The 21,163-nt window shown below is 42.4% G+C and overlaps 1 protein-coding gene across 1 annotated transcript in view; it reads right to left on the reverse strand.

The window, feature by feature from the left end:
* The window catches only part of LOC126176723 (proton-coupled amino acid transporter-like protein pathetic), a 173,881-nt gene that overhangs the window by 118,812 nt on the left and 33,906 nt on the right, over window positions 1–21,163 (reverse strand). The window contains exon 2 of the mRNA XM_049923892.1: window positions 8,211–8,294. Coding sequence (XP_049779849.1) covers window positions 8,211–8,278 — 68 coding nt within the window. The 5' untranslated portion in view covers window positions 8,279–8,294. The remainder of the gene's footprint in view (window positions 1–8,210; window positions 8,295–21,163) is intronic.

Consider the following 21,163-nt stretch of genomic DNA (forward strand, 5'->3'; position numbering starts at 1 on the left):
CGCTGCAGATCCTCCTGCATTTCAGTACAATTTTCCAGTGTTACAACCTCTCGATACACCACAGCATCATCTGCAAAAAGCCTCAGTGAACTTCCGATCTCATCCACAAGGTCATTTATGTATATTGTGAATAGCAACGGTCCTATGACACTCCCCTGCGGCACACCTGAAATCACTCTTACTTCGGAAGACTTCTCTCCATTGAGAATGACATGCTGCGTTCTGTTATCTAGGAAGTCTTCAATTCAATCACACAATTGGTCTGATAGTCCATATGCTCTTACTTTGTTCATTAAGCGACTGTGGGGAACTGTATTGAACGCCTTGCGGAAGTCAAGAAACACGGCATCTACCTGTAGACCCGTGTCTATGGTCCTCTGAGTCTCGTGGACGTGGCCCGTTGTCTCAGCCTTTCTTCCTTGGCAATCTCTCCTCTGAAATCCTTGTCCCATATCCATACCACATGAGTTGTTTTTCTTCCACAAAATCAATAACAGTATTTGTTACATCCATTTTCTTCCTGATGACTTTATTTCTTTCCTCTTTTTCCACTTGGATACGCCTGCAGACCGTCTCCAAAAGTCCATCTCAGCTGCCATCAATATTCTTATTAATTTCGATTTCACTGTTGATACGAGGGGTGCTGATAAGTCCTTAGATTTTCCTAGTTGTAATGAATTTAGATTAATTCTCATTTGTTTTGGCATTGAGGTTTGATATTTACATTAAATGTGATCGTAATTACGTACCAGTAACAATGGGTTTGAGTTAACATGTCGCTAGCAAATAGAGAATTGTGCTGCGATTATGTATCTTTTTCTGAAAGAGAACACCGCCAAAGAAATTTATGATGATGCGTCTGATATATTGGCTGATAGCTCCCCCTCCTTTTTCACTATGAAGAACTGCCTTCCTGCATTTCAAACACATCGCTTCAGCACTGAAGGTGAAAAGCGTCCTGGAAGCCCAGCTCACCAATTCCATAAACCGTGGATGCTGTTCACCCCATGATCCTGGATGGTAGGAGTATAACTGCTAAAATGATAACAGAGACCTTGGGCATATCCCGAGAACGTGTCCATCATATTATTCAAGAGATTTTGGACATGAGAAAGCTCTCAGCCAAACGAGTTCCCAAATGTCTCAATGCAGACCAAAACCGTGAACGAATGATTGGTTCACAGTCCATTGTGGTCCAATTTCGCCGGGATTCTATGGGATTTTTGGATCGTTTCGACACCATGGATGAAACATTGATGTAAATTTATAATCCAGAGACCGAAGAACACTCCATGGTTCTCCACGTCCAAAGAAGTTCAAGACACAAAGATCACCGTCTTTTGACGTAAAGGTGCGATACTACTTATTGATAACTTACAACGTGGTAAAACCATTGCGGCAAGGCACTGTGTTCATCTTCTCGGTAAAATGAAGTAAGAACTGGCATCCAAACGTCGAGTACTGTTGACAAAAGAAATATTGTTTCTGTAAAGCAATGCCCTTCCTCACATGGGGCCATCACGCAGCAAAAATTGGCAGGGCTTCACTTTGAAATTCTCTTAAATATCGTGCTTATTTGCCTGACTTGGTCCTCTCCCCCCCACCCCCCTCAAGACTATTATCTGCTCCCAAACATGGAGAAATATCTCAATCGGTAATGGTTTCTGAACATTGAGTAAGTCAGAAAGGCAGTCGATGAGTCTGTAGCAGCACAATAGGAATTTTTTGTTTTAGGTGTGTTAAAGAAGCTGGACCAAACATATCATAAATGTATTGAGCTCAAGGAGGGATATCTAAATTAAATACAATTTTTCAAACCTGTAACATCGTTTTTCTTTATAAAGCCAGTTACCTATCAGAATCCCGTCGTAGTTCTGATCTGTATGTGTCATGATGCTTCCAACAATTGTTTTGAATTTTTTAAATTTATTTCCTTTCTAAACTCTTCCCCTCATAAAATCCCACTTAATGTTCTAATAGTGAACTTTTTAACATTTATTCTTGAACTAATTTCCTTATCTAGTTTATGATCGCGTGTGATTGTTACTGATAGATATTTGTACTCTTCAGTATGTGTAATTGTCCCCATGACCTCTTTCAGGGTCAAATCATGGTTTGTTTCGTTTTATGCATGTTGACTTGAAGGCCCCATTTTTATACTCCTCTATTAATTTCCTGAGAAAATATTCAATGTCTTCTTCATCTGGCGCCAAGATGAGACAGGCGAAATACCCACAGACTTCAATACGAATATAGCAGTTCCTATTTCAAAGTAAGCAGGGGCTGACATGTGTGAATAATAGGAAACCACAAGTTTTATAAGTCACTGTTGCAAAATACTAACACGAATTATTTACAGAAGAATGGGAAAACTGACGCTACGATTTATCGTATAAGCTAGGTTGAAGAAAGGTAAACCTGTGTTTATAGCATTTGTTGATTTAAGTAAAGTTTTAGACGTCTTTCCGAGGAATTCACTATTTAGTATTATGAAGGCAGCAGGGATAAAATACATGGAGCGAAAAGTTATAACCAGTACAGAAACCTGATTGAAGTATTTTTTTTCTTTTTTTTTTTGTCATGTGGCCCGCAGTGCAAAATGTGTCTTTCAGTGACATGAAGACGGTCATAATATACCACTTACACTGTTCTTTATTTGCGTTTTATTGCGTAAATCTCACAGAGTTTACTTCAGCATAGAGTAAGGTGATTAAACTCATGGTATAGTCATATGTGCATATACACATGGTGGTAGCATCGCGTATACAAATTATAAATGGGCAGTGCATTGGCGAAGTTGTAATTTATACTCAGGTGATTCATGTGAAAAGGTTTCCGACGTGACTTAACAGACTCTGAACGCGGAATGAAAGTTAGAACTAGACGCATGGGACATTCCTATCTGGAAATCGTTAGAGAATTCAAAATTCCAAAACCCACAGTGGCAAGAGTGTGCCGAGAATACCAAATTTCAGGCATTATCTCCCTCCACGGACAAAGGAGTGGCCGACGCCCTTGACGACCGAAATCAGCGGAGATTGTGTAGAGTTGTCAGTGTTAACAGACAAGCAAGACTGCGTGAAATAACCGCAGAAATCAATGTGGGACAACGAGGAACGTATGCGTTAGGACAGCGCTGCGAAATTTTGCGTTACTGGGCTGTGACAGCACACGACCGACGCGAATGCCATTGCTAACAGCGCGACGTCGTCTGCAATGCCTGTCCTAGATTCGTGACCACATCGCTTGGACCCTGGATGGCTCAAAACCGTAGCCCGATCAGTTGGGTACCGATTTAAGTTGGTAAGAATTGATGGTAGGTTTCGAGCGAGGCACAGACTCCACGAATCCATAGAACCATGTTGTCAACAAGGCACTGTCCAAGCTACTGGTTGCTCCTGATGTTGTAAGCTGTGTTTACATTGAATGGACTGGGTTCTCTGGTCCAACTGAACCTATCATCGATTGGAAATAGTTATTTTCGGTTAGTTGGAGCCTATTTGCCGTCATTCATGGGCTTTATGTTCCCAAGTAACTATGGAATCATCATAACGTGTAGGCTTTCATGGCCTGCGTCTTCATTAGTTAAAAATTCTGGGCTGTGAGGCTGAGGTCGGTCTATAAACTTCTTCTTCCTGATGTTTTCACTGTGTGCTATACGCAGTACACAGTGAAGTGCAGCATATTTTTAAAATTGTACATTCATTTGCTTTTTTTCATTCCAAAGTATTGGTAAAGAATTTTTCTTCTGAATAAACACAAACATTCTGTTCTGTAAAAAGTAATTTCTACGAAATCGTTAAAATGTAATTTTTGTTTCACTGTGTACTGCTCTCACCCACTCGTAACTACTGCTACCTATATCTGTTTAAAACTACTTACTGAAGTCAAGCCTTATCCACTCTTTGCAGGTTTTACCCCGCACACTTCCCTCCATTAACAAGCTGACTATTACTTGATGCCTCAGGATGTCTGCTATCTAGCGATCCTTTCTTCTTCCTGACGTTTCGTTGCCAAATGCACCGGAGTGGCCGAGCGGTTCTAGGCGCTCCAGTCTGGAACCGCGCGACCGCTACGGTCGCAGGTTCGAATCCTGCCTCGGACATGGATGTGTGTGATCTCCTAGGTTAGTTAGGTTTAAGTAGTTCTAAGTTCTAGGGGACTGATGACCTCAGAAGTTAAGTCCCATAGTGCTCAGAGCCATTTGAACCATTTTTCTTCCAACTGCAGGGAACGTCTTCCGAAGTGAGTCAATGAGCACGTGACACTGGCAATAAAACTAACAAAATTCATTGGACACTGGACATTGAATGTAGTCTTTCGGTAGCTATAGGCAAAACTGAAGGCAGAATAATCAAAGTGTCCTTTGTGATACACAAACTGGATCTTCTGCATATGAGGACACAAAACCTGTTTATTATTTTACTTTCTAGATGGTACGAGACCAAATATTTCTCACCGTCATCTAATTCTTCAACACTTTAGCTAAAAGAAAAAAAATGGGATATTTACCTAAATACAATCATCTATCACAACACACCAGTTCGAATTAAGAAGATGTAGTGATCAACTGCTCTCTGATTCATCAGATGAGACAATTTTAACTCCTTGTTCATCAGTTTTACTTTATGCCCCGTTATTTTCACATTAGCTTGTTGATCTCATAGCACTTCTTTTCTCTTTTCCTTCTAACTTTACCCTTTTCCTTGAAGTTTTTTGTTTAATAGTCGCCTTCTCAGGTGCTTAGGTCAGTATGATGCCTCTCCGTTTTGAGTATGTAGTTGTTTTTCCACTAGGATCTTTACGGAACTCACGAAACTCCTCCAATGAGATACATGATTTACTAGTGTTAGGGTGATCAATGTAGAAAGTTCAACTGACTGCATCAACATTTTACATGTCATTTTTCTAAGTGCTTGGAGGGGTCACACATCCCTCTGTATCCAATGGCTCTGCTGGATTAGGAACACCGTTATAATTTAGACACTGGTCTGAAACCGCATACATAACGAAATTGAACTCATCGAAGATGATCACATTAAACGGATAAATTCCACTTTTTCTAAGACCAAAAGCTACATTTGTCGGTGTGACTGCCTTAAGAGAACTTTCACCAGCACATTCTGCAACTTCACAAATCGTCATAGGCCTGAATTTCCCAGCATCCACGGGTCTACACTGTCTCACTGTGTACTGTACACAAGTGTTTCACTGCGTGCTGAAGACACCATAAACTACAAGACTGGTTAAGATACATATCTGTATATCTAAAACTGGTCAGTATATAGCTACTACTGTACATTGATCACAAAATAGCAAATTCCTCTTAGCTGCATGTATTATGCAAAATATTAAACTTATAAATAGAAGATAATTGTAATTCTGACTACAAGAAACATACAATAACAAATAAAGGGAAGATAGCTCTCCAAATTTTCCACCGTCACAGTCAAAGATGTCTCTGATAAAGGTCAACATTTAGTGATATCAGTATTACTAGGAACAGTTCAAACTGAATATTCTCTGTGCACCGTATTTAATTGTGTACTACTCTCCTTTACTTATGTGGAGATTAAGAGACTTGTACAGGATGAATGAGCATGGAGAGACGCCTAAAAGCAATTTCCAGATTGAAGACCACAATAATAACAATTAATGGAAAGAAACACAGTCACTTTGTTTAAAAAAATGAGGATGAACCACACTTCAAAAGAATATCGGTCTGGTGACTGTAGCACATCAGCGTCCTGCAACAAGGATCTGCGACAGTCGAATACTACTCAAGAGGTCAACAAAAAAAATTGAAATCCAATGAGATGCACATGGACGTTGCCAAGCTGTGATTGATGAATCTGCTGTAGACAATTGACTAATTGCTCTTCGTCACCTATGTATTTCAATTTTATATTACATAAAATCGAACTCACTTTGTTCAGATGTTTTAAATAGCCAAATACTGCGTAGAAGCTATAAAGTAAAACTTTCACATACTATATGTAAAATTAATTTAACGCAGTGTTAAATTATATATATATATATATATATATATATATATATATATATATATATATATATATATTTTCCATTAATACTAACATTCTGAGAGAGATAAAATGTAATATTAATTGCGAAATCAACATAATAAATGCAGAAAACTATGTGTGGCACAAATATCGATCGTTTCCGATTATTTTACGTCCCACTCCTTTATCACGCCTTGGTTCACTCCAAGCAGTGCTAAGGCTGTCTGATCGACAAAATCCTTTTTCTTGGATAATAAGATATATGTGTACATGTTTTATCGTACCAATGAACCCAACAAGCGACCTGATTTAGCTACGGTTGAGCGTATGTAATCGTTTTATACGTCATACGCAGACAAACTGTTACACCAAGGCATTTGGGTGTGTTGACTGATTCCATTTGCGACTCATTGATATTATAGGTTACAGCAATTCTGCGTTTTGTGAAGACCAAAATTTTTCGTTTCTGTGTATTTACACAAAGTTGCCAATCAGTTTGCAGCTGGAAATATCATCACGCTTTGGCATCACATTTGAGCCAATATTTTAGATCGTACTTCTTTTTCTTCCCTCAAAATGTTAGGCCTCTTGACCTGTTACGATCTCGTCGAGAAGTTTTCCTGCCATCTTTTCTTTGGTGGACCTAGCGATCGTATACCACTGAGGTGGTAGTGGAGCATGGATTTTAGGATCATCTTTAACCTCATTCGTCGTTCATGCTTTCTCCTCTAGTTTTAGTAGTTCTGTATGTAACATGTGAGGGGTTCCACTTTAAGTCCGTCCAGCTTATCTTCGTTTCTCTTCTGATCCCATTTCGTCTCAAGAATTTCATTTCACAAGCAGTGAGTCTTTGAGCATCTTTTGCCTTTAATATTTCGTTGCTGTAGCATAGAACAATTCTTATAAATCTGTATTCTGATGTGTTTCTGGACTATAGAAGGTTACATTATATTGTTAATGACTGTCATTGCTGCTTTACACCTGGTAGCTTTTTCAGGTAGGTGTGTTTCTTCCACAAAGAATAGTCTATATGTGGATGTGCTCACTTCTTCTGGAATTCTATTTTTCAATAGGATCTTGCTTTGCACTAGGTATCTTCGACAGAAGACCATACTTTTGCCTTTGCGAAGTTACTCTCCGTGCCGTATTTCTCGGATACAATCTGTTAACAGGATACAGAACGTTGCATGTCACCCTACGAAACTGCCACAAGAGCTAAATCATCTGCAAAAAAATAAAGCACCTAGATTTGTGTTTCTGTTGGATTGAATGAAGCCGTCTCCCATTTGTCTTCATTCTTGGATAATTTTGTTCATATCCGTACTAATATTATGTCTGTTACGTTTTCACGACTAAATCGCTGAACCGCTTTGAATGAAATTTGGTACGGACATAGCCTGAATTCCGAGAAAGAATGTAACCTAATTTAGTAAGTAAAAGTCAACAAATATTCCATGTACTTAACTGCCTTTGCCACTGATTTTCAAGACGTCATCATCGATCTTTTCGGAACCTACTCTCTTTAGCATAGAGGAGGTAATCCTGTTCCTGATACCAGGTACCAGCATTACGTTTAGGCTGAAAATAAGATCTAGAAATCCACAACACCCGGATGTCAACGATACGCGTCGTAATACATTTTCTTAATATATTTCAATATGAAATGGTTAGCAACAAAGGTTGTTGAATGTATTCATTCGATGTAATTTCCCAGGGTTTTTAATTTGTTGAGTTTACCAAGGCGGCTATTTTCAAAATTGTATCTCGCACTTCTGTTTTCATTAGCCTTTGACGCTAGCTGGTGGTGTCAAGTCACGTATTTCTATTATGATTTATGATGGGCACATCCGTCTTCGGGGACGAATAGAAATGAGAGGAAGATGTAGACCGACACACTGTGACCAGTGTCAGTTCTCGGGTAACGCACAGACGGACGTGAGTAATCCTGTGGAGATACGAGTCCATTAGATCGGTGCTACAGTGGCGTAAGCAAGCCTGATCGGTAGAGTTGGTTGTTCCGTATACGGACAGTTGCACTGAGGGAGTTCGCAAGGTGCAGAAGGAAGTAACACCGATTCACGAAGAGTACATCGCAGACTCTGAAAGTGAAGTTCACTTCTTATCCGTGGACGCCAAGTGAAACAGAAAAGCATGGAGCAAATATACATTGGCTGACACTCTACTCACGTGAAGGAGAAGTTGTCAGCTGAGGTCGGCGGTCCGGTGTCGATTACCCTTCCTTGATCGACCCCCATGCTTGAAGTCAACAACCTGAAACAGCAAGAAATGCACAATTTTTACGAGCGGGGAAAATTCGTTCATACTCGATTCTATCAGAAAGTAAGCTAGTTAGTGCAGGTGTATCTTTGTTATTAGTCGCCCTCGGTGGTTCAGTGTGGAACGTGTTCTGCAAGTGGACCAAAGCGCAAAATACTGATCAGTATGGGAAGCTTATGAATTATGTCTTGCATACAAGTAAAGTGTTACTTTATCAGATTAGAAGAGAAGTTTCTCAGGGAGCCTGCGACCATATTGGACACTAAATGGTAAAACACTTGTCTACTAGACAATATAATTTTTTTTTACTTATTTATCATCTAACTACGGTCCGCGGCTCGTGGTCTTGCGGTAGCGTTCTCGCTTCCCCCGCACGGGGTCCGGTGTTCGATTCCAGGCGGGGTCAGGGATTTTCTTTGCCTCGAGATGACTGGGTGTTGTGTGTCTTTCATCATCATTTCATTCTCATTCACTCGCAAGTCGCCGTAGTGGCGTTAAAAAACTTGTGGAGCGGCGGGCGAAACGCCCCGCGAGGGGTCTCCCGGCCACCAATGCCATACGCTCATTATTATTATTATCTCACTACACGTTTCGGGAGATCTGTCAAAAACGACACAAAGTACCTTGTTGCCTCCAGCTTCATTCCCTAGTGCAGCTAACTCGGCAGCCACACTCGTTGGAAATATATTAGGCCTCGTAGCTACAAATAGGCCGGACCTCATCAACAATGTCAGATAGACACAGGGATTAGCGATCATAATGTCATTATAGCATCTATTATTACGAAAGTTAATAAATCAGTCAAGAAGGCTAGGAGGATGTTTATGCTAGATACAGCGGGCAAACAGTTATTAGCGTCTTACTTAGACAGTGAATTGTCATCACTTAGTACCGGTAAATGGATATAGAGGAACTATGAGCAAAGTTTAACTAGATTGTGAATCGTGTTCTGGAGAGGTAAGTCCATAGTAAGTGGATAAATGATGGAGAAGACACACCTTGGTTTAATAACGAAATTCGTAAGATGCTGAGGAGGCAGAGGCTGTTGCACTCTAGGTTCAAATGTGGACGCAGAAACGACGACAGTCGAAGGTTACTAGAGATGCATGCGTCTGTGAAAAGATCTATGTGCGAAGCATTCAACAACTACCACCGCCACACCTTAGCAAAAGATCTGGCAGAGAACCCGAGAAAATTCAGGTCATATGTAAAATCGCTAAGCGGGTCTAAGGTTTCCATTCAGTCCCTTGTTGACCAATGTGGTGTGCCAGTTGAAGATAGCGAAACGAAACCCGAAATTTAAATTTCACGTTCAAGAAATAGTTCACGCAGGACAACCGTGAAAACAGTCCTTCATTTGAACGTTGGACAGACTCCCGTATGGACGACATAGAAATAAGGATACCTGGCGTAGAGAAGCAACTTTTGTGAGCGCGAAGCCGGCGTCTGACACCGTGCCAGATGTGTTAAATTGGGTTCAGATCGGCCAAATTTTGTGGCCAAATCACCACTTTGAGTTCACTATCATGCCCATCTAACGACATCACTATGGTTGTAGCATTTTTACTCGGACAGTTAATCTAGTGGAAGATCTCGTACAGAGATACATGTTTGGTAGCTATAAGATGACAGGAATGCTTCTGTTAGGGTAGCCAAATGCCTCCTCACGCACATGATTATTCCATAAGTAGTTCGTCTGTAATAATTTCAAGCAGTATTTATTTTTTAAAAAAACTCCCTCAAAGTAATTCAGTAACTATAAATATATGTATAACTGTGTTTCACTTACTTTGTTACATGTACACGCAATGAGGTGCATAGCTAGTATCGGTATTCTAGGTTGTCGCGGCTGTTACGTTCATTTGTCTAATAATCCCCATCACAATGCTCGATTGTGCCAGGCATCTGGTCAAATATTGTCAGCCTCTGCCTGTAATTTTGTTTATACACAATATTTTGGAAGAGGTGTATGAACAATACCTGTAAGTCTTTTTTTCCTTTTTAGTTATTAAAAATAAGATCATTAAATGTCAATAAATAAAGCTTTATAGTTTGACTTGATTCATACAGATTACACATTTAGTTCTGAGATCGCTTGTAATAGAAACTCACGAGAAATTTTCATTAATATTAATAAAAGCTGTATATTATTTTAAAAATCATATATTTTCGTAAGGGAAATTCGGGGAATTAATTTTCTTTGCACTGGTTCGCAGTGCTATACCAATCGCGATTCAACTTCAGGATAGGTCCGACAAGCCCCGGCACTCATTCAAAACTGCTAAAGAATACTGTTTAGTAAAACATTTCGATGTCGTTAGTGTGTTACAAATTTAAGCTTTGCTTCATTTCAGAACAATCATTTAATGAAACCACAAACTGTACAATATACCAATATCTCAATCAAGAAACACGTCCCCTGGCAGAAAAGCTCTTTCTCTACTGTTGCTAGGAGCTAACAGACGTGCCTGAGTCACCAGAGGGTCAGTTGCTATAAAATATACTTGCTGCAATCGCTGGACAGACTCTAACTTTTGAAATTTTGCCCAAGTTTTCGCTACAAATACTCCAAGGTGCAAGGTTACGTTCCCGTTAGTGTGTGTGTGGTGCGTGAAGAAGTTGGGCATGATTTATGCCAAGGAGAACTTTATAAACAGCTGTTTAACAGCCAGTTCATAGTTGACTTGGACGTGTTGTGATACCATGTATTCGAAGGGATAGGTCTCAAACGATTACTCGACATAGACACTATTCATTTCCGTGGTGTGGCTGAATATTTGTCCTGTAAGTAAGAACCAGACGTATCTGCTATATTTCTCATGATCAGGATGTGCTTTGGAGACAAGCTCCCAAAGTAATAAGGTGGGAATGGTTGCAGCCAACGAACGGGTAGTTAACGGTGGCTGGACTGGAGTACTGTCACTGACTTAGAAGAACACTGCTGGAAATGTTGCTGGAGTAGGTTAACGATTCGCTGCCGCGTGAACTACTCAATTACCTGCTGCTTCCTAATGACTGCGGCAGGAGCAAAACCGGAAGAAAAAAAAAAGGTGAATGCCACAGGCAGCTCACTGTAGACCTCCAATGTGTTGGGGAAAAGGACAGACCTAATTGGATCAAACGTGAAGTTGATGACACAAAAATTGATCACGTTTTTAGGCCTGCACAAACAAAACTGTCATATGGTAGTCAAAAGGTGCTAGAAATCTTACGTTAATAGGCTTTAGGTCAGAGCCGTGCTTCCGCAACTCAATAAAGACATAATTTGTTTTCGGTTATAACCTAAAAGTTATTAATGTAATATTTATTGCACCTAGGGATTGGGAGATGTTGTGCTATCCTTCTTGTTAATTTAAATTATCTTGCGTTTAATCATGTGTGAGGGGAGTGGAATTGTCTGTGTTAAGATTTTTCCCAAAAGAAAAGGAAAAAGAAAACACGACGCATGACGAAGGAATTGTATGAACGGGTTGGACAACGGCAGATGTGATGTACATGCAAATGGACAGGCAAATAAAAGACTACAATTTCAGAAAAATTAGATGCTTTATGCAAGAGAAAGAGATTCACAAATTGAGCAAGTCAGTAACACGTTGGTCCACCTCTGGCCCTTATGCAAGTGGTTTTTCGGCTTGCTCTTGATACACTCAGTTGTTGGATGTCCTCCTGAGGGATACCGTACCAAATTCTGTCCAATTGGTGCGTTACATTGTCAAAATCTCGAGGTGGTTGGAGGGCCCTGCCCATAATGCATCAAAGATTCTCAATTGGTGATACATCTAGTGACCTTGCTGCCATTGAACGGTTTCACAAGCACGAAAAGAAGCAGTAGAAACTCTGACAGTCTGCAGCCTGGCACTGTCTTGCTGAAAGGTAAGTGCAGGATGCCATTCGATGTAGGGAAGCAAAACAAAGCGTAGAATATTTTGCTGCAGGTGAGAACCAGAGGAGTATCGCTACGAAAAGAAATGCCATCACAGACTACCATTCCTGGTTGTCGAGCCGTATGGTGGGTGATAGCCAGGATGGTTTCATACCGTTGTCCAGGGCGTATCCACAGACGCCCTCGGCCTGGAATTTCATTGACTAAAATAGGATTGTCTTTAGTGGTGAGTCCCACTGCGAACTGAGCCCCGATGACTAACGAAGACCTGCCTGGAGACGCTCCAAACGGTGGTGGGATACCAACCTAACCTTCACCCTTCATTCTGCCCGGCAACCATGAGTGATGGTCTTGGATTTCAGTTCCTTTCATAGCAGAACCTCTTTATTTGTCACCTTCAGCAACCTAACAACACAGCGGTACGTCGACGATACTCTACGCCCCATTTTGCTGCCCTTCATGGCTTACATTTCAGCAAGATAATGCTTGCCCGCATATGGCAATAGTTTCTACTGCTTGTTTGTGTGCTTGCCAGACCGTACACCGGCCAGCAAGGTAGCCGGATCTCTCCCAAATGGAGAACGTTTGAAGCATTATGGACAGGCCACTCCAACCAGCTCGGATTTTGGCGATGTAATGTACCAATTGGACAGATTTTGGTACGATATACCTCAGGAGGACATCCAACAACTCAATCAGTGTCCAGCCGAACAACTGCTTGGACTTCTTGGGTAATGGTCTGAGGTGGACTTAAACATTATTGACTTGCTCAATTTGTGAAGCTCTTTCTCTTGAATGAATCATCCAATTTTTCTGAAAATGTCATCATCTGTTTGTCTGTACATGTGCACCACATCTACCATTTTCCGTCTCATTCAGTTAATTTCTTTGTGGTGCGTCCTTTTTTGTCTTAGAGTGCATTTTAGAAAAATATAAGATAAATTGTTCACTCCTCATTCTCAAACGTCACAAAGAACACTTATTGCAAACGAGTTAAGAAAAAAAGGTCACTGATGAACACATGTTACTGGAGTGAACGAACCGTCCCACATGTCTTCACATGTGTACATCAGTGGTACTCGTGCAATTCGGGAGCCAAGCATCAAGCTAAGAAATGTAGAGCAGTCAGTCTTGTCGTCAGTGGCTTATCAATAGCAGAGAAAGAACGAAAATCTAGTTGTATTAGCTCACATCATATCATTCTGTCACTGTAGCGGCACTGCAGCTTTCGTCTTATGTTAACATATGGCGACGACGCCTTGTCGTAGCCGGCCGGAGTGACCGAGAGGTTCTAGGCGCTACAGTCTGGAACCGCACGACCGTACGGTCGCAGGTTCGAATCCTGCCTCGAGCATGGATGTGTGTGATGTTCTTAGGTTAGTTAGGTTTAAGTAGTTCTAAGTTCAAGGGGAGTAATTACCTCAGAAGTTAAGTCCCATAGTGTTCAGAGCCATTTGAACCATTTTTGAACCTTATCGTATATTTGGACAGCACGCTATTTCTCAGGCCTGTCAGAGCTATTCCCGTCACAAAAGCCGACAACGGTCGGGAGATCGGTGTGCTGACCACATGACCCTCCATATCCGCATCCAATGACGCCTGTCACCCAAGGATGACACGGCGATCGGTCGGTACCGTTGGGCCTTGCGACGCCTCTTCGGACGGAGTCAGAGCGATTAACTATGTCAGCCTGAAAGTTGCCTGTCACAGCCACAACTTTCAAAAACTAGTTTTCTTCCGCGTATTCTAGATCGCAGGCACACTAGAAAGCAGTTTTTCTATGTAGCAACTAAACACTGAAACCATCACCCTCTTCACCTTATTAGGTACAGCTCAGGTAAAACACTTTGGCGAGCATTCCGATGGAAACTGGTAACTGTTTATAGTTATGCTACTCGACAGATAAGTAAAAGACAGAGCGTCTTTCTGAAAGTTTACAGTATAAAATGCATTGGAGTCGGTATTGAACTTTGCAGCTAGTACATGGGCACATAGAGTCGCTCTCATCATGAACAGGGTCACTGTTAGGTGGGGACAGAGGAGTGTGCTACTTAGACTATATCGGACACCACGTCAGTGGATTGGATGTATGTTGTGCTTGGAATTTACCCAGTCGAGAATAACAATCAAATATCGAGTTGCAACATACTGGCTGAAGATGGGTACACTTGAGAGAGTGCTGTAGATCACTGGGCAGCACATCGAAGACGGGTGTCAATTAAAAAAATTGGCTTGTGGACACTGGACAAAAAGAGTGGGACGAGAGTAGTAAGTGCCGCCGAGTTTCTTCATTTCTCTCCAATATCAGTGCGTTGTTACGGTTGAGGCATGTCAACCCCAGCCGAGGAATGGTTCATTTTGTAACTGCACATGGTCCTTATCCCACGCACGTGCAGCACATGTCGCTTTCAGAAATCAGTCGTTACACATGCTGGCAAATTAGCTGCCCAGAACACTTCCTTTTGAAATGCATTAAAAATAGGCACTTGCATAATGACATAGAACACATGACGGAAACAAAACTATACGATGCACTTAGGAACCGAGATACATGGACACAGTTGAATCGCCAAAAACATCTCAAAATCAGAAAATAAAATATAGAAACAGACTCATCAGCACGGAAGGCGCAGAAGACGAAGACAAGCTGACATAGACTGCTCCAGTAGTTCCAGTACCGACTATGATACAAGTGACAGTGACAACACTGGCATACCACAAACACATAAAACGAACGTAACATAAAGCACGTAAATTGTGAAAAATTGCAATTTATACCTTATTATCAATGACTCTAATTATTAGTAGATGTAATTAGAATAGTCTGTGGATGGAAATTGTTCTAGAAATCGCGTTAAACATGTATCCAACACCGTTAAGTAGTTACATAAATGAACTGTGAATGTAGTAATATGAATGTAATATATAATTTATACAAAGTAGGCAGTGAAGGAAACTAAAAAAGAAAAGTTTGGAGTAGGTATTAAAATCTATGGAGGAGAAATAAGAACTTTGAGGTTTGCCGACGATATTGTAATTCTGTCAGATACACTAAAAGACGTGGAAGAACAACTGAGTGGAATGGACAGTGTCTTGAAAGACGGACATAAGATGAACATCAACAAAAGCAAAACGAGGATAATGGAATGTAGTCGAATTAAATCAGATGATGCTGAGGAATTTAGATTAGGAAATGATACACTTAAAGTAGTAGATGAGTTTTGCTATTTGGGGAGCGAAATAACTGATGATGGTCAAAGTAGAAAGGATATAAAATGTAGACTGACTATGACAAGGAAAGCGTTTCTGAAGAAAAGAAATTTGTTAACATCGAGTATAGGTTTAAGTGTCAGGAAGCCTTTTCTGAAAGTATATGTATGGAGTGTAGCCATGTATGGAAGTGAAACAAGGATGATAAATAGTTTAGACAAGAAGAGAATAGGAGCTTTCGAAATGTGGGGCTACAGAAGAATGCTGAAGATTAGATGGGTTGATCACGTAACTAATGAGGAGGTATTGAACAGAATTGGAGAGAAGAGGAATTTGTGGCACAACTTGACTAGGAGAAGGGATCGGTTGGTAGGACACATTGGGAGGCATCAAGAGATCACCAATTGGAGGGAAGCGTGGAGGGTAAAAATCGTAGAGGGAGACCAAGAGATGAATACACCAAGCAGATGTAGGTTGTAGGTTGCAGTAGTTTGTCGGAGATGAAGAAACTTGCGCAGGATAGAGTAGCATAGAGAGCTGCATATAAACAGTCTCTGAACTGAAGACCACAACAACAACAACATTATACGATTACGGGAATCTTAAAATCCTCTCAGAAGGGTAGAACTTTAGAGTGAAATAGCTATAATACCAACCCCCTAAAGTGAAGTGCCCAGTGCAAAAATTAAAAAGTTGTGTTTGGAGGCGATGTTTGCTTATAGACAGTGCAGTCACATTAATGTGAGCCAGGCCTATGTTTGAGGTCAATGTGCAGTAACCACTAACAGACGGTAGATAGCAGCACTAGCAGTCAAGGGTATATAAAGCCTGTCGGGGGCACACAGGAAACAATGTAGTCGTTGAAACTTCCTGGCAGATTAAAACTGTGTGCCGGATCGAGACTCGAAGTCGGGACCTTTGCCTTTCGCGGGTCGGTGCTCCAGCAACTGAGCTACCCAAGCACGACTCGCGCCCCGTCCTCACAGCTTTAATTCCGCCAGTACCTCGTCTCCTACCTTCCAAACTTTACAGAAGCTCTCCTGCGAACCTTGCAGAACTAGCACTCCTGAAAGAAAGGATATTGCGGAGATATAGCTTAGCCACAGCCTTGGGGATGTTTCCAGAATGAGATTTTCACTCTGCAGCGGAGTGTGCGCTGATATGAAACTTCCTGGTAGATTAAAACTGTGTGCTGGACCGAGACTCAAAGTCGGGACCGTTGCCTTTCGCGGGCAAGTGCTCTACCAACTGAGCTACCCAAGCACAGCTCATGCCCCGTCCTCACAGCTTTAATTCCGCCAGGTTCGCAGGAGAGCTTCTGTGAAGTTTGGAAGGTAGGAGACGAGGTAATGGCGGAATTAAAGCTGTGAGGACGGGCGTGAGTAGTGCTTGGGTAGCTCAGTTGGTAGAGCACTTGCCCGCGAAAGGCAAAGGTCCCAAGTTCGAGTCTCGGTCCGGCACACAGTTTTAATCTGCCAGGAACTCTCATATCAGCGCACACTCCGCTGTAGAGTGAAAATTTCATTCTAGTATAGTCGTTGTCGGAATGCAGAAAGGAAGCGAGTTATCTGTCATCCAAAATGGCATGATCACTGGCTTCCGGGCCACGGGTGAAAGCATATACGAAACAATTAAGTCTGTAAACTGCTCGCGTGCCGCCCTGGTTCAAGTATACCGTGCATGGCAAAATGGCACTATCGAAAACTGGCGCCAACGCAACTGTGTTGCACCACGGCCGTAGGTGACAGGGGTGAACGACGTCTGTGGAGATATGCACGAGAGAATAAACGTGCAGCTGTTGAGCAACTGCCCGGCCAGATGAACCAAGAGCCTACCAAAAGCGTCTCCTCAACAACCGTTCAGCGAATGTTGCTTTGTATCTGCCTCTGCAGCAGGCACTTGGTTCGTGCACCCATGCTGACTGCGGTTCGTCGGCGACAGAGATTGGAATTTGCACGACAGTATCGCAACTGTACATCCACTGAGTGGCGACAGGTAACTCACCTTCCTTTGCCCCATCGAACAGCTAACTCACCTTCCTTTGCCCCACCGAACAGATAACCGTTGGCGAGTACGGCGTGAAACACCCTGCAACAATCGTCGGAAGGGTCCCGCCCAGGGGTCATTCCCTGGGCGATTTCGTAATTCTGTAAGAGACAGTGGATCAACACAAGTGTGCATCTATCCTTGGGAACCATGCCCACCCCTACATGCAGTTTGGTTTTCCTCGGCAAGACGGCATCTTCCAGCAGGACAATGCAACGTATCAAACAGGTGGTTCGAAGAGCACCAGGGTAGGTTTACCGTACACTAGTGGCCACTATACTCCCCGGATATAAACCCGACATAAAACCTGTGTGACCATCTCGATTGGTCTGTTTGCGCCACGGATCCTCAACCGAGCAACTTAGCGCAGCTGGCTACGGCAGGGGAGTCAGCATGGCTGCACATTACTGTCGGTGCCTTCCGGAGCCTCACTAACTCTCTCTCTGCACGTCTCACAACGGCTGCAAAAGGTGGTTTTATCCATGCTTTTGCCAGGTGGTCATATTATACCGACTGGACAGTGTCAGTTAGTTGTCTGACTTAGTAGCACTTCCAACGATTTTCGTTACGACTGTAATGAGAGACAAAATAAATAATGTACACGACTGCAGTCAAATGCGTGTAGCCAAAGAGAGACAGTCCCATAGAGAGGCAACACCACGACCAGAGTGAAGCAAAGTAAACCACACTGTGCCATGTTAAGTGAAGGTAAAAGGTAGGGTTCAAATGTTCAAATGTGTGTGAAATCTTATGGGACTTAACTCCTAAGGTCATCAGTCCCTAAGCTTACACACTACTTAACCTAAATTACCCTAAGGACAAACACACACGCCCATGCCCGAGGGAGGACTCGAGCCTCCGCTGGGACCAGCCGAAAGGAAAGGTCATGGTACATGAAAGTCAATCAGGAAACTACGAAAATAAGACCGTTAACGTTCAGAATCGAAAGCCAGAAACTACACTGAAGCGCCAAGGAAGCTGGTACAGGCATGTGTATTCAAATAAAGAGAGATGAAAACAGAATACGGCACTGCCGTCGGCAACGCCTTTGTATGACAACTGGCGCAGTTGTTAGATCGGTTACTGCTGCCACAATGGCGGGCTATCAAGATTTGAGTCTGAATGTGAAGTTACAATCGGCGCACGAGCAGTGGGACACAGCACCTTTGAGGTAGCGATAAAGTGGGGATTTTTCTATACGACCATTCCATGAGTGAACCATGAATATCAGGAATCTGGTGAAACATCAAATATCCGACATCACTGCAGCCGGAAAAGGATCCTGCAAGAACGGGACCAACGACGACTGAAGAGAATCGTTCAGCGTGACAGATGTGCAACCCTTCCGCAAATCTCTGCAGATTTCATTGCTGGGCCATCAACAAGTGTAGGCGTGCGAAGCACTCAACAAAACATCATCGATACTGGCTTTCGTAGCCGAAGGCCTACTAGTCTACCCTCGATAACTGCATGACACAAATCCTTAGGTCTTGCCTGGGCTCGTCAACACCGACATTAGACTGCGATGACTAGAAACATGTTGCCTGGTTCGACGAGTCTCGTTTCAAATTGTATCAAGCTGATGAACGTGTAAGGGTATCTACATCTATATCTACATCTACATACATACTCCGTAATCCACCATACGGTTCGTAGCGGAGGGTACCTCGTACCACAACTAGCATCTTCTCTCCCTGTTCCACTCCCAAACAGAACGAGGGAAAAATGACTGCCTATATGCCTCTGTACGAGCCCTGATCTCTCTTATCTTTGTGGTCTTTCCGCGAAATGTAAGTTGGCGGCAGTAAAATTGTACTGCAGTCAGCCTCAAATGCTGGTTCTCTAAATTTCCTCAGTAGCAATTCACAAAATGAACGTCTCCTTTCCTCTAGAGACTCCCACCCGAGTTCCTGAAGCATTTCCGTAACACTCGCGTGATGATCAAACCTACCAGTAACAAATCTAGCAGCCCGCCTCTGAATTGCTTCTATGTCCTCCCTCAATCCGACCTGATAGGGATCCCAAACGCTCGAGCAGTACTCAAGAATAGGTCGTATTAGTGTTTTATAAGCGTCTCCTTTACAGATGAACCACATCTTCCCAAAATTCTACCAATGAACCGAAGACGACTATCCGCCTTCCCCACAACTGCCATTACATGCTTATCCCACTTCATATCGCTCTGCAATGACACGCCCAAATATTTAATCGACGTGACTGTGTCAAGCGCTACACTACTAATGGAGTATTCAAACATTACAGGATTCTTTTTCCTATTCATCTGCATTAATTTACGTTTATCTATATTTAGAGTTAGCTCCCATTCTCTACACCAACCACAAATCCTGTCCAAGTCATCTTGAATCCTCCTACAGTCACTCAACGACGACACCTTCCCGTCCACCACAGCATCATCAGCAAACAGCCGCACATTGCTATCCACCCTATCCAAAAGATCATTTATGTAGACAGAAACCAACAGCGGATCTACCACACCTCCCCGGGGCACTCCAGATGATACCCTCACCTCCGATGAACACTCGCCATCGAGGACAACGTACTGGGTTCTATTATTTAAGAAGTCTTCGAGCTACTCACATACTTTGGAACCAATCCCAAATGCTCGTAGTTAGGAGTCTGCAGTGGGGCACCGAGTCAAACGCTTTCTGGAAGTCAAGGAATATGGCATCCGTCTGATACCCTTCATCCATGGTTCGCAAGATATCATGTGAAAAAAGGCCGAGTTGCGTTTCTCAGGAGCGATGCTTTCTAAAGCCGTGCTGATGCATAGACAGAAATTTCTCTGTCTCAAGGAAATTCATTATATTCGAACTCAGAATATGTTCGAAAATCCTGCAACAAACCGATGTTAAGGATATTGGTCTGTAATTTTGAGGATCCGTCCTTCTACCCTTCTTATACACAGGCGTCACCTGTACTTCTTTCCAATCGCTCGGGACTTTACGTTGGGCAAGAGGTTCGCGATAAATGCAAGCTAAGTAAGGAGCCAATGCACTAGAGTACTCTCTGTAAAACCGAATTGGAATCCAGCCAGGACCTGGCGATTTATTTATTTTCAACCCATTCAGCTGCTTCACAACCCCATGGATGTCTATCACTATGTTCTCGATACGGGAATCTGTACGAGACTCAAACAGCGGTATGTTTGTACCATCCTCCTGCGTGAAAGATTTCTCAAATGCTAAATTTAAAATTTCAGCTTTCGTTTTGCTGTCTTCCGTTGCCAGGCCAGACTGATCAGTGAGTGACTGGATGCAAGCCTTCGACCTGCTTACCGATTTTACGTAAGACCAGAATTTCCTTGGGTTTTCAGCAAGATCTTTTGCTAAGGTATGACGGCGGTAGTGGTTGAATGCTTCGCGCATCGCTCTTTTTACAGCAGCACGAATCTCTACTAACTTTCGCCTGTCGTCATTCTCCCGATCTTTCTTGTACCGCGAGTGCAACTGTGTTTGCTTCCTGAGCATTCACCTAATTGCGCTCTTAAATCACGGTGGGTTTTTTCCGTCCGTAACCCACTTTTTCGGCACATACTTGTCCAATGCGTAATTTACTATGTGTTTAAAATTTGTCCATAATTCTTCCACGTCCATCGTACCGGAAGTAAATGAAGTATATTCATTTACTAAGAAGGATGCTAACAACTGCTTATCTGCTCTTTCTAGTAAGAATACTCTCCTAGCTTTCTTGACCGACTTTTTAG

This window comes from Schistocerca cancellata, chromosome 3 (genome assembly GCF_023864275.1).
Source record: "Schistocerca cancellata isolate TAMUIC-IGC-003103 chromosome 3, iqSchCanc2.1, whole genome shotgun sequence".
Classification (NCBI taxonomy): domain Eukaryota; kingdom Metazoa; phylum Arthropoda; class Insecta; order Orthoptera; family Acrididae; genus Schistocerca; species Schistocerca cancellata.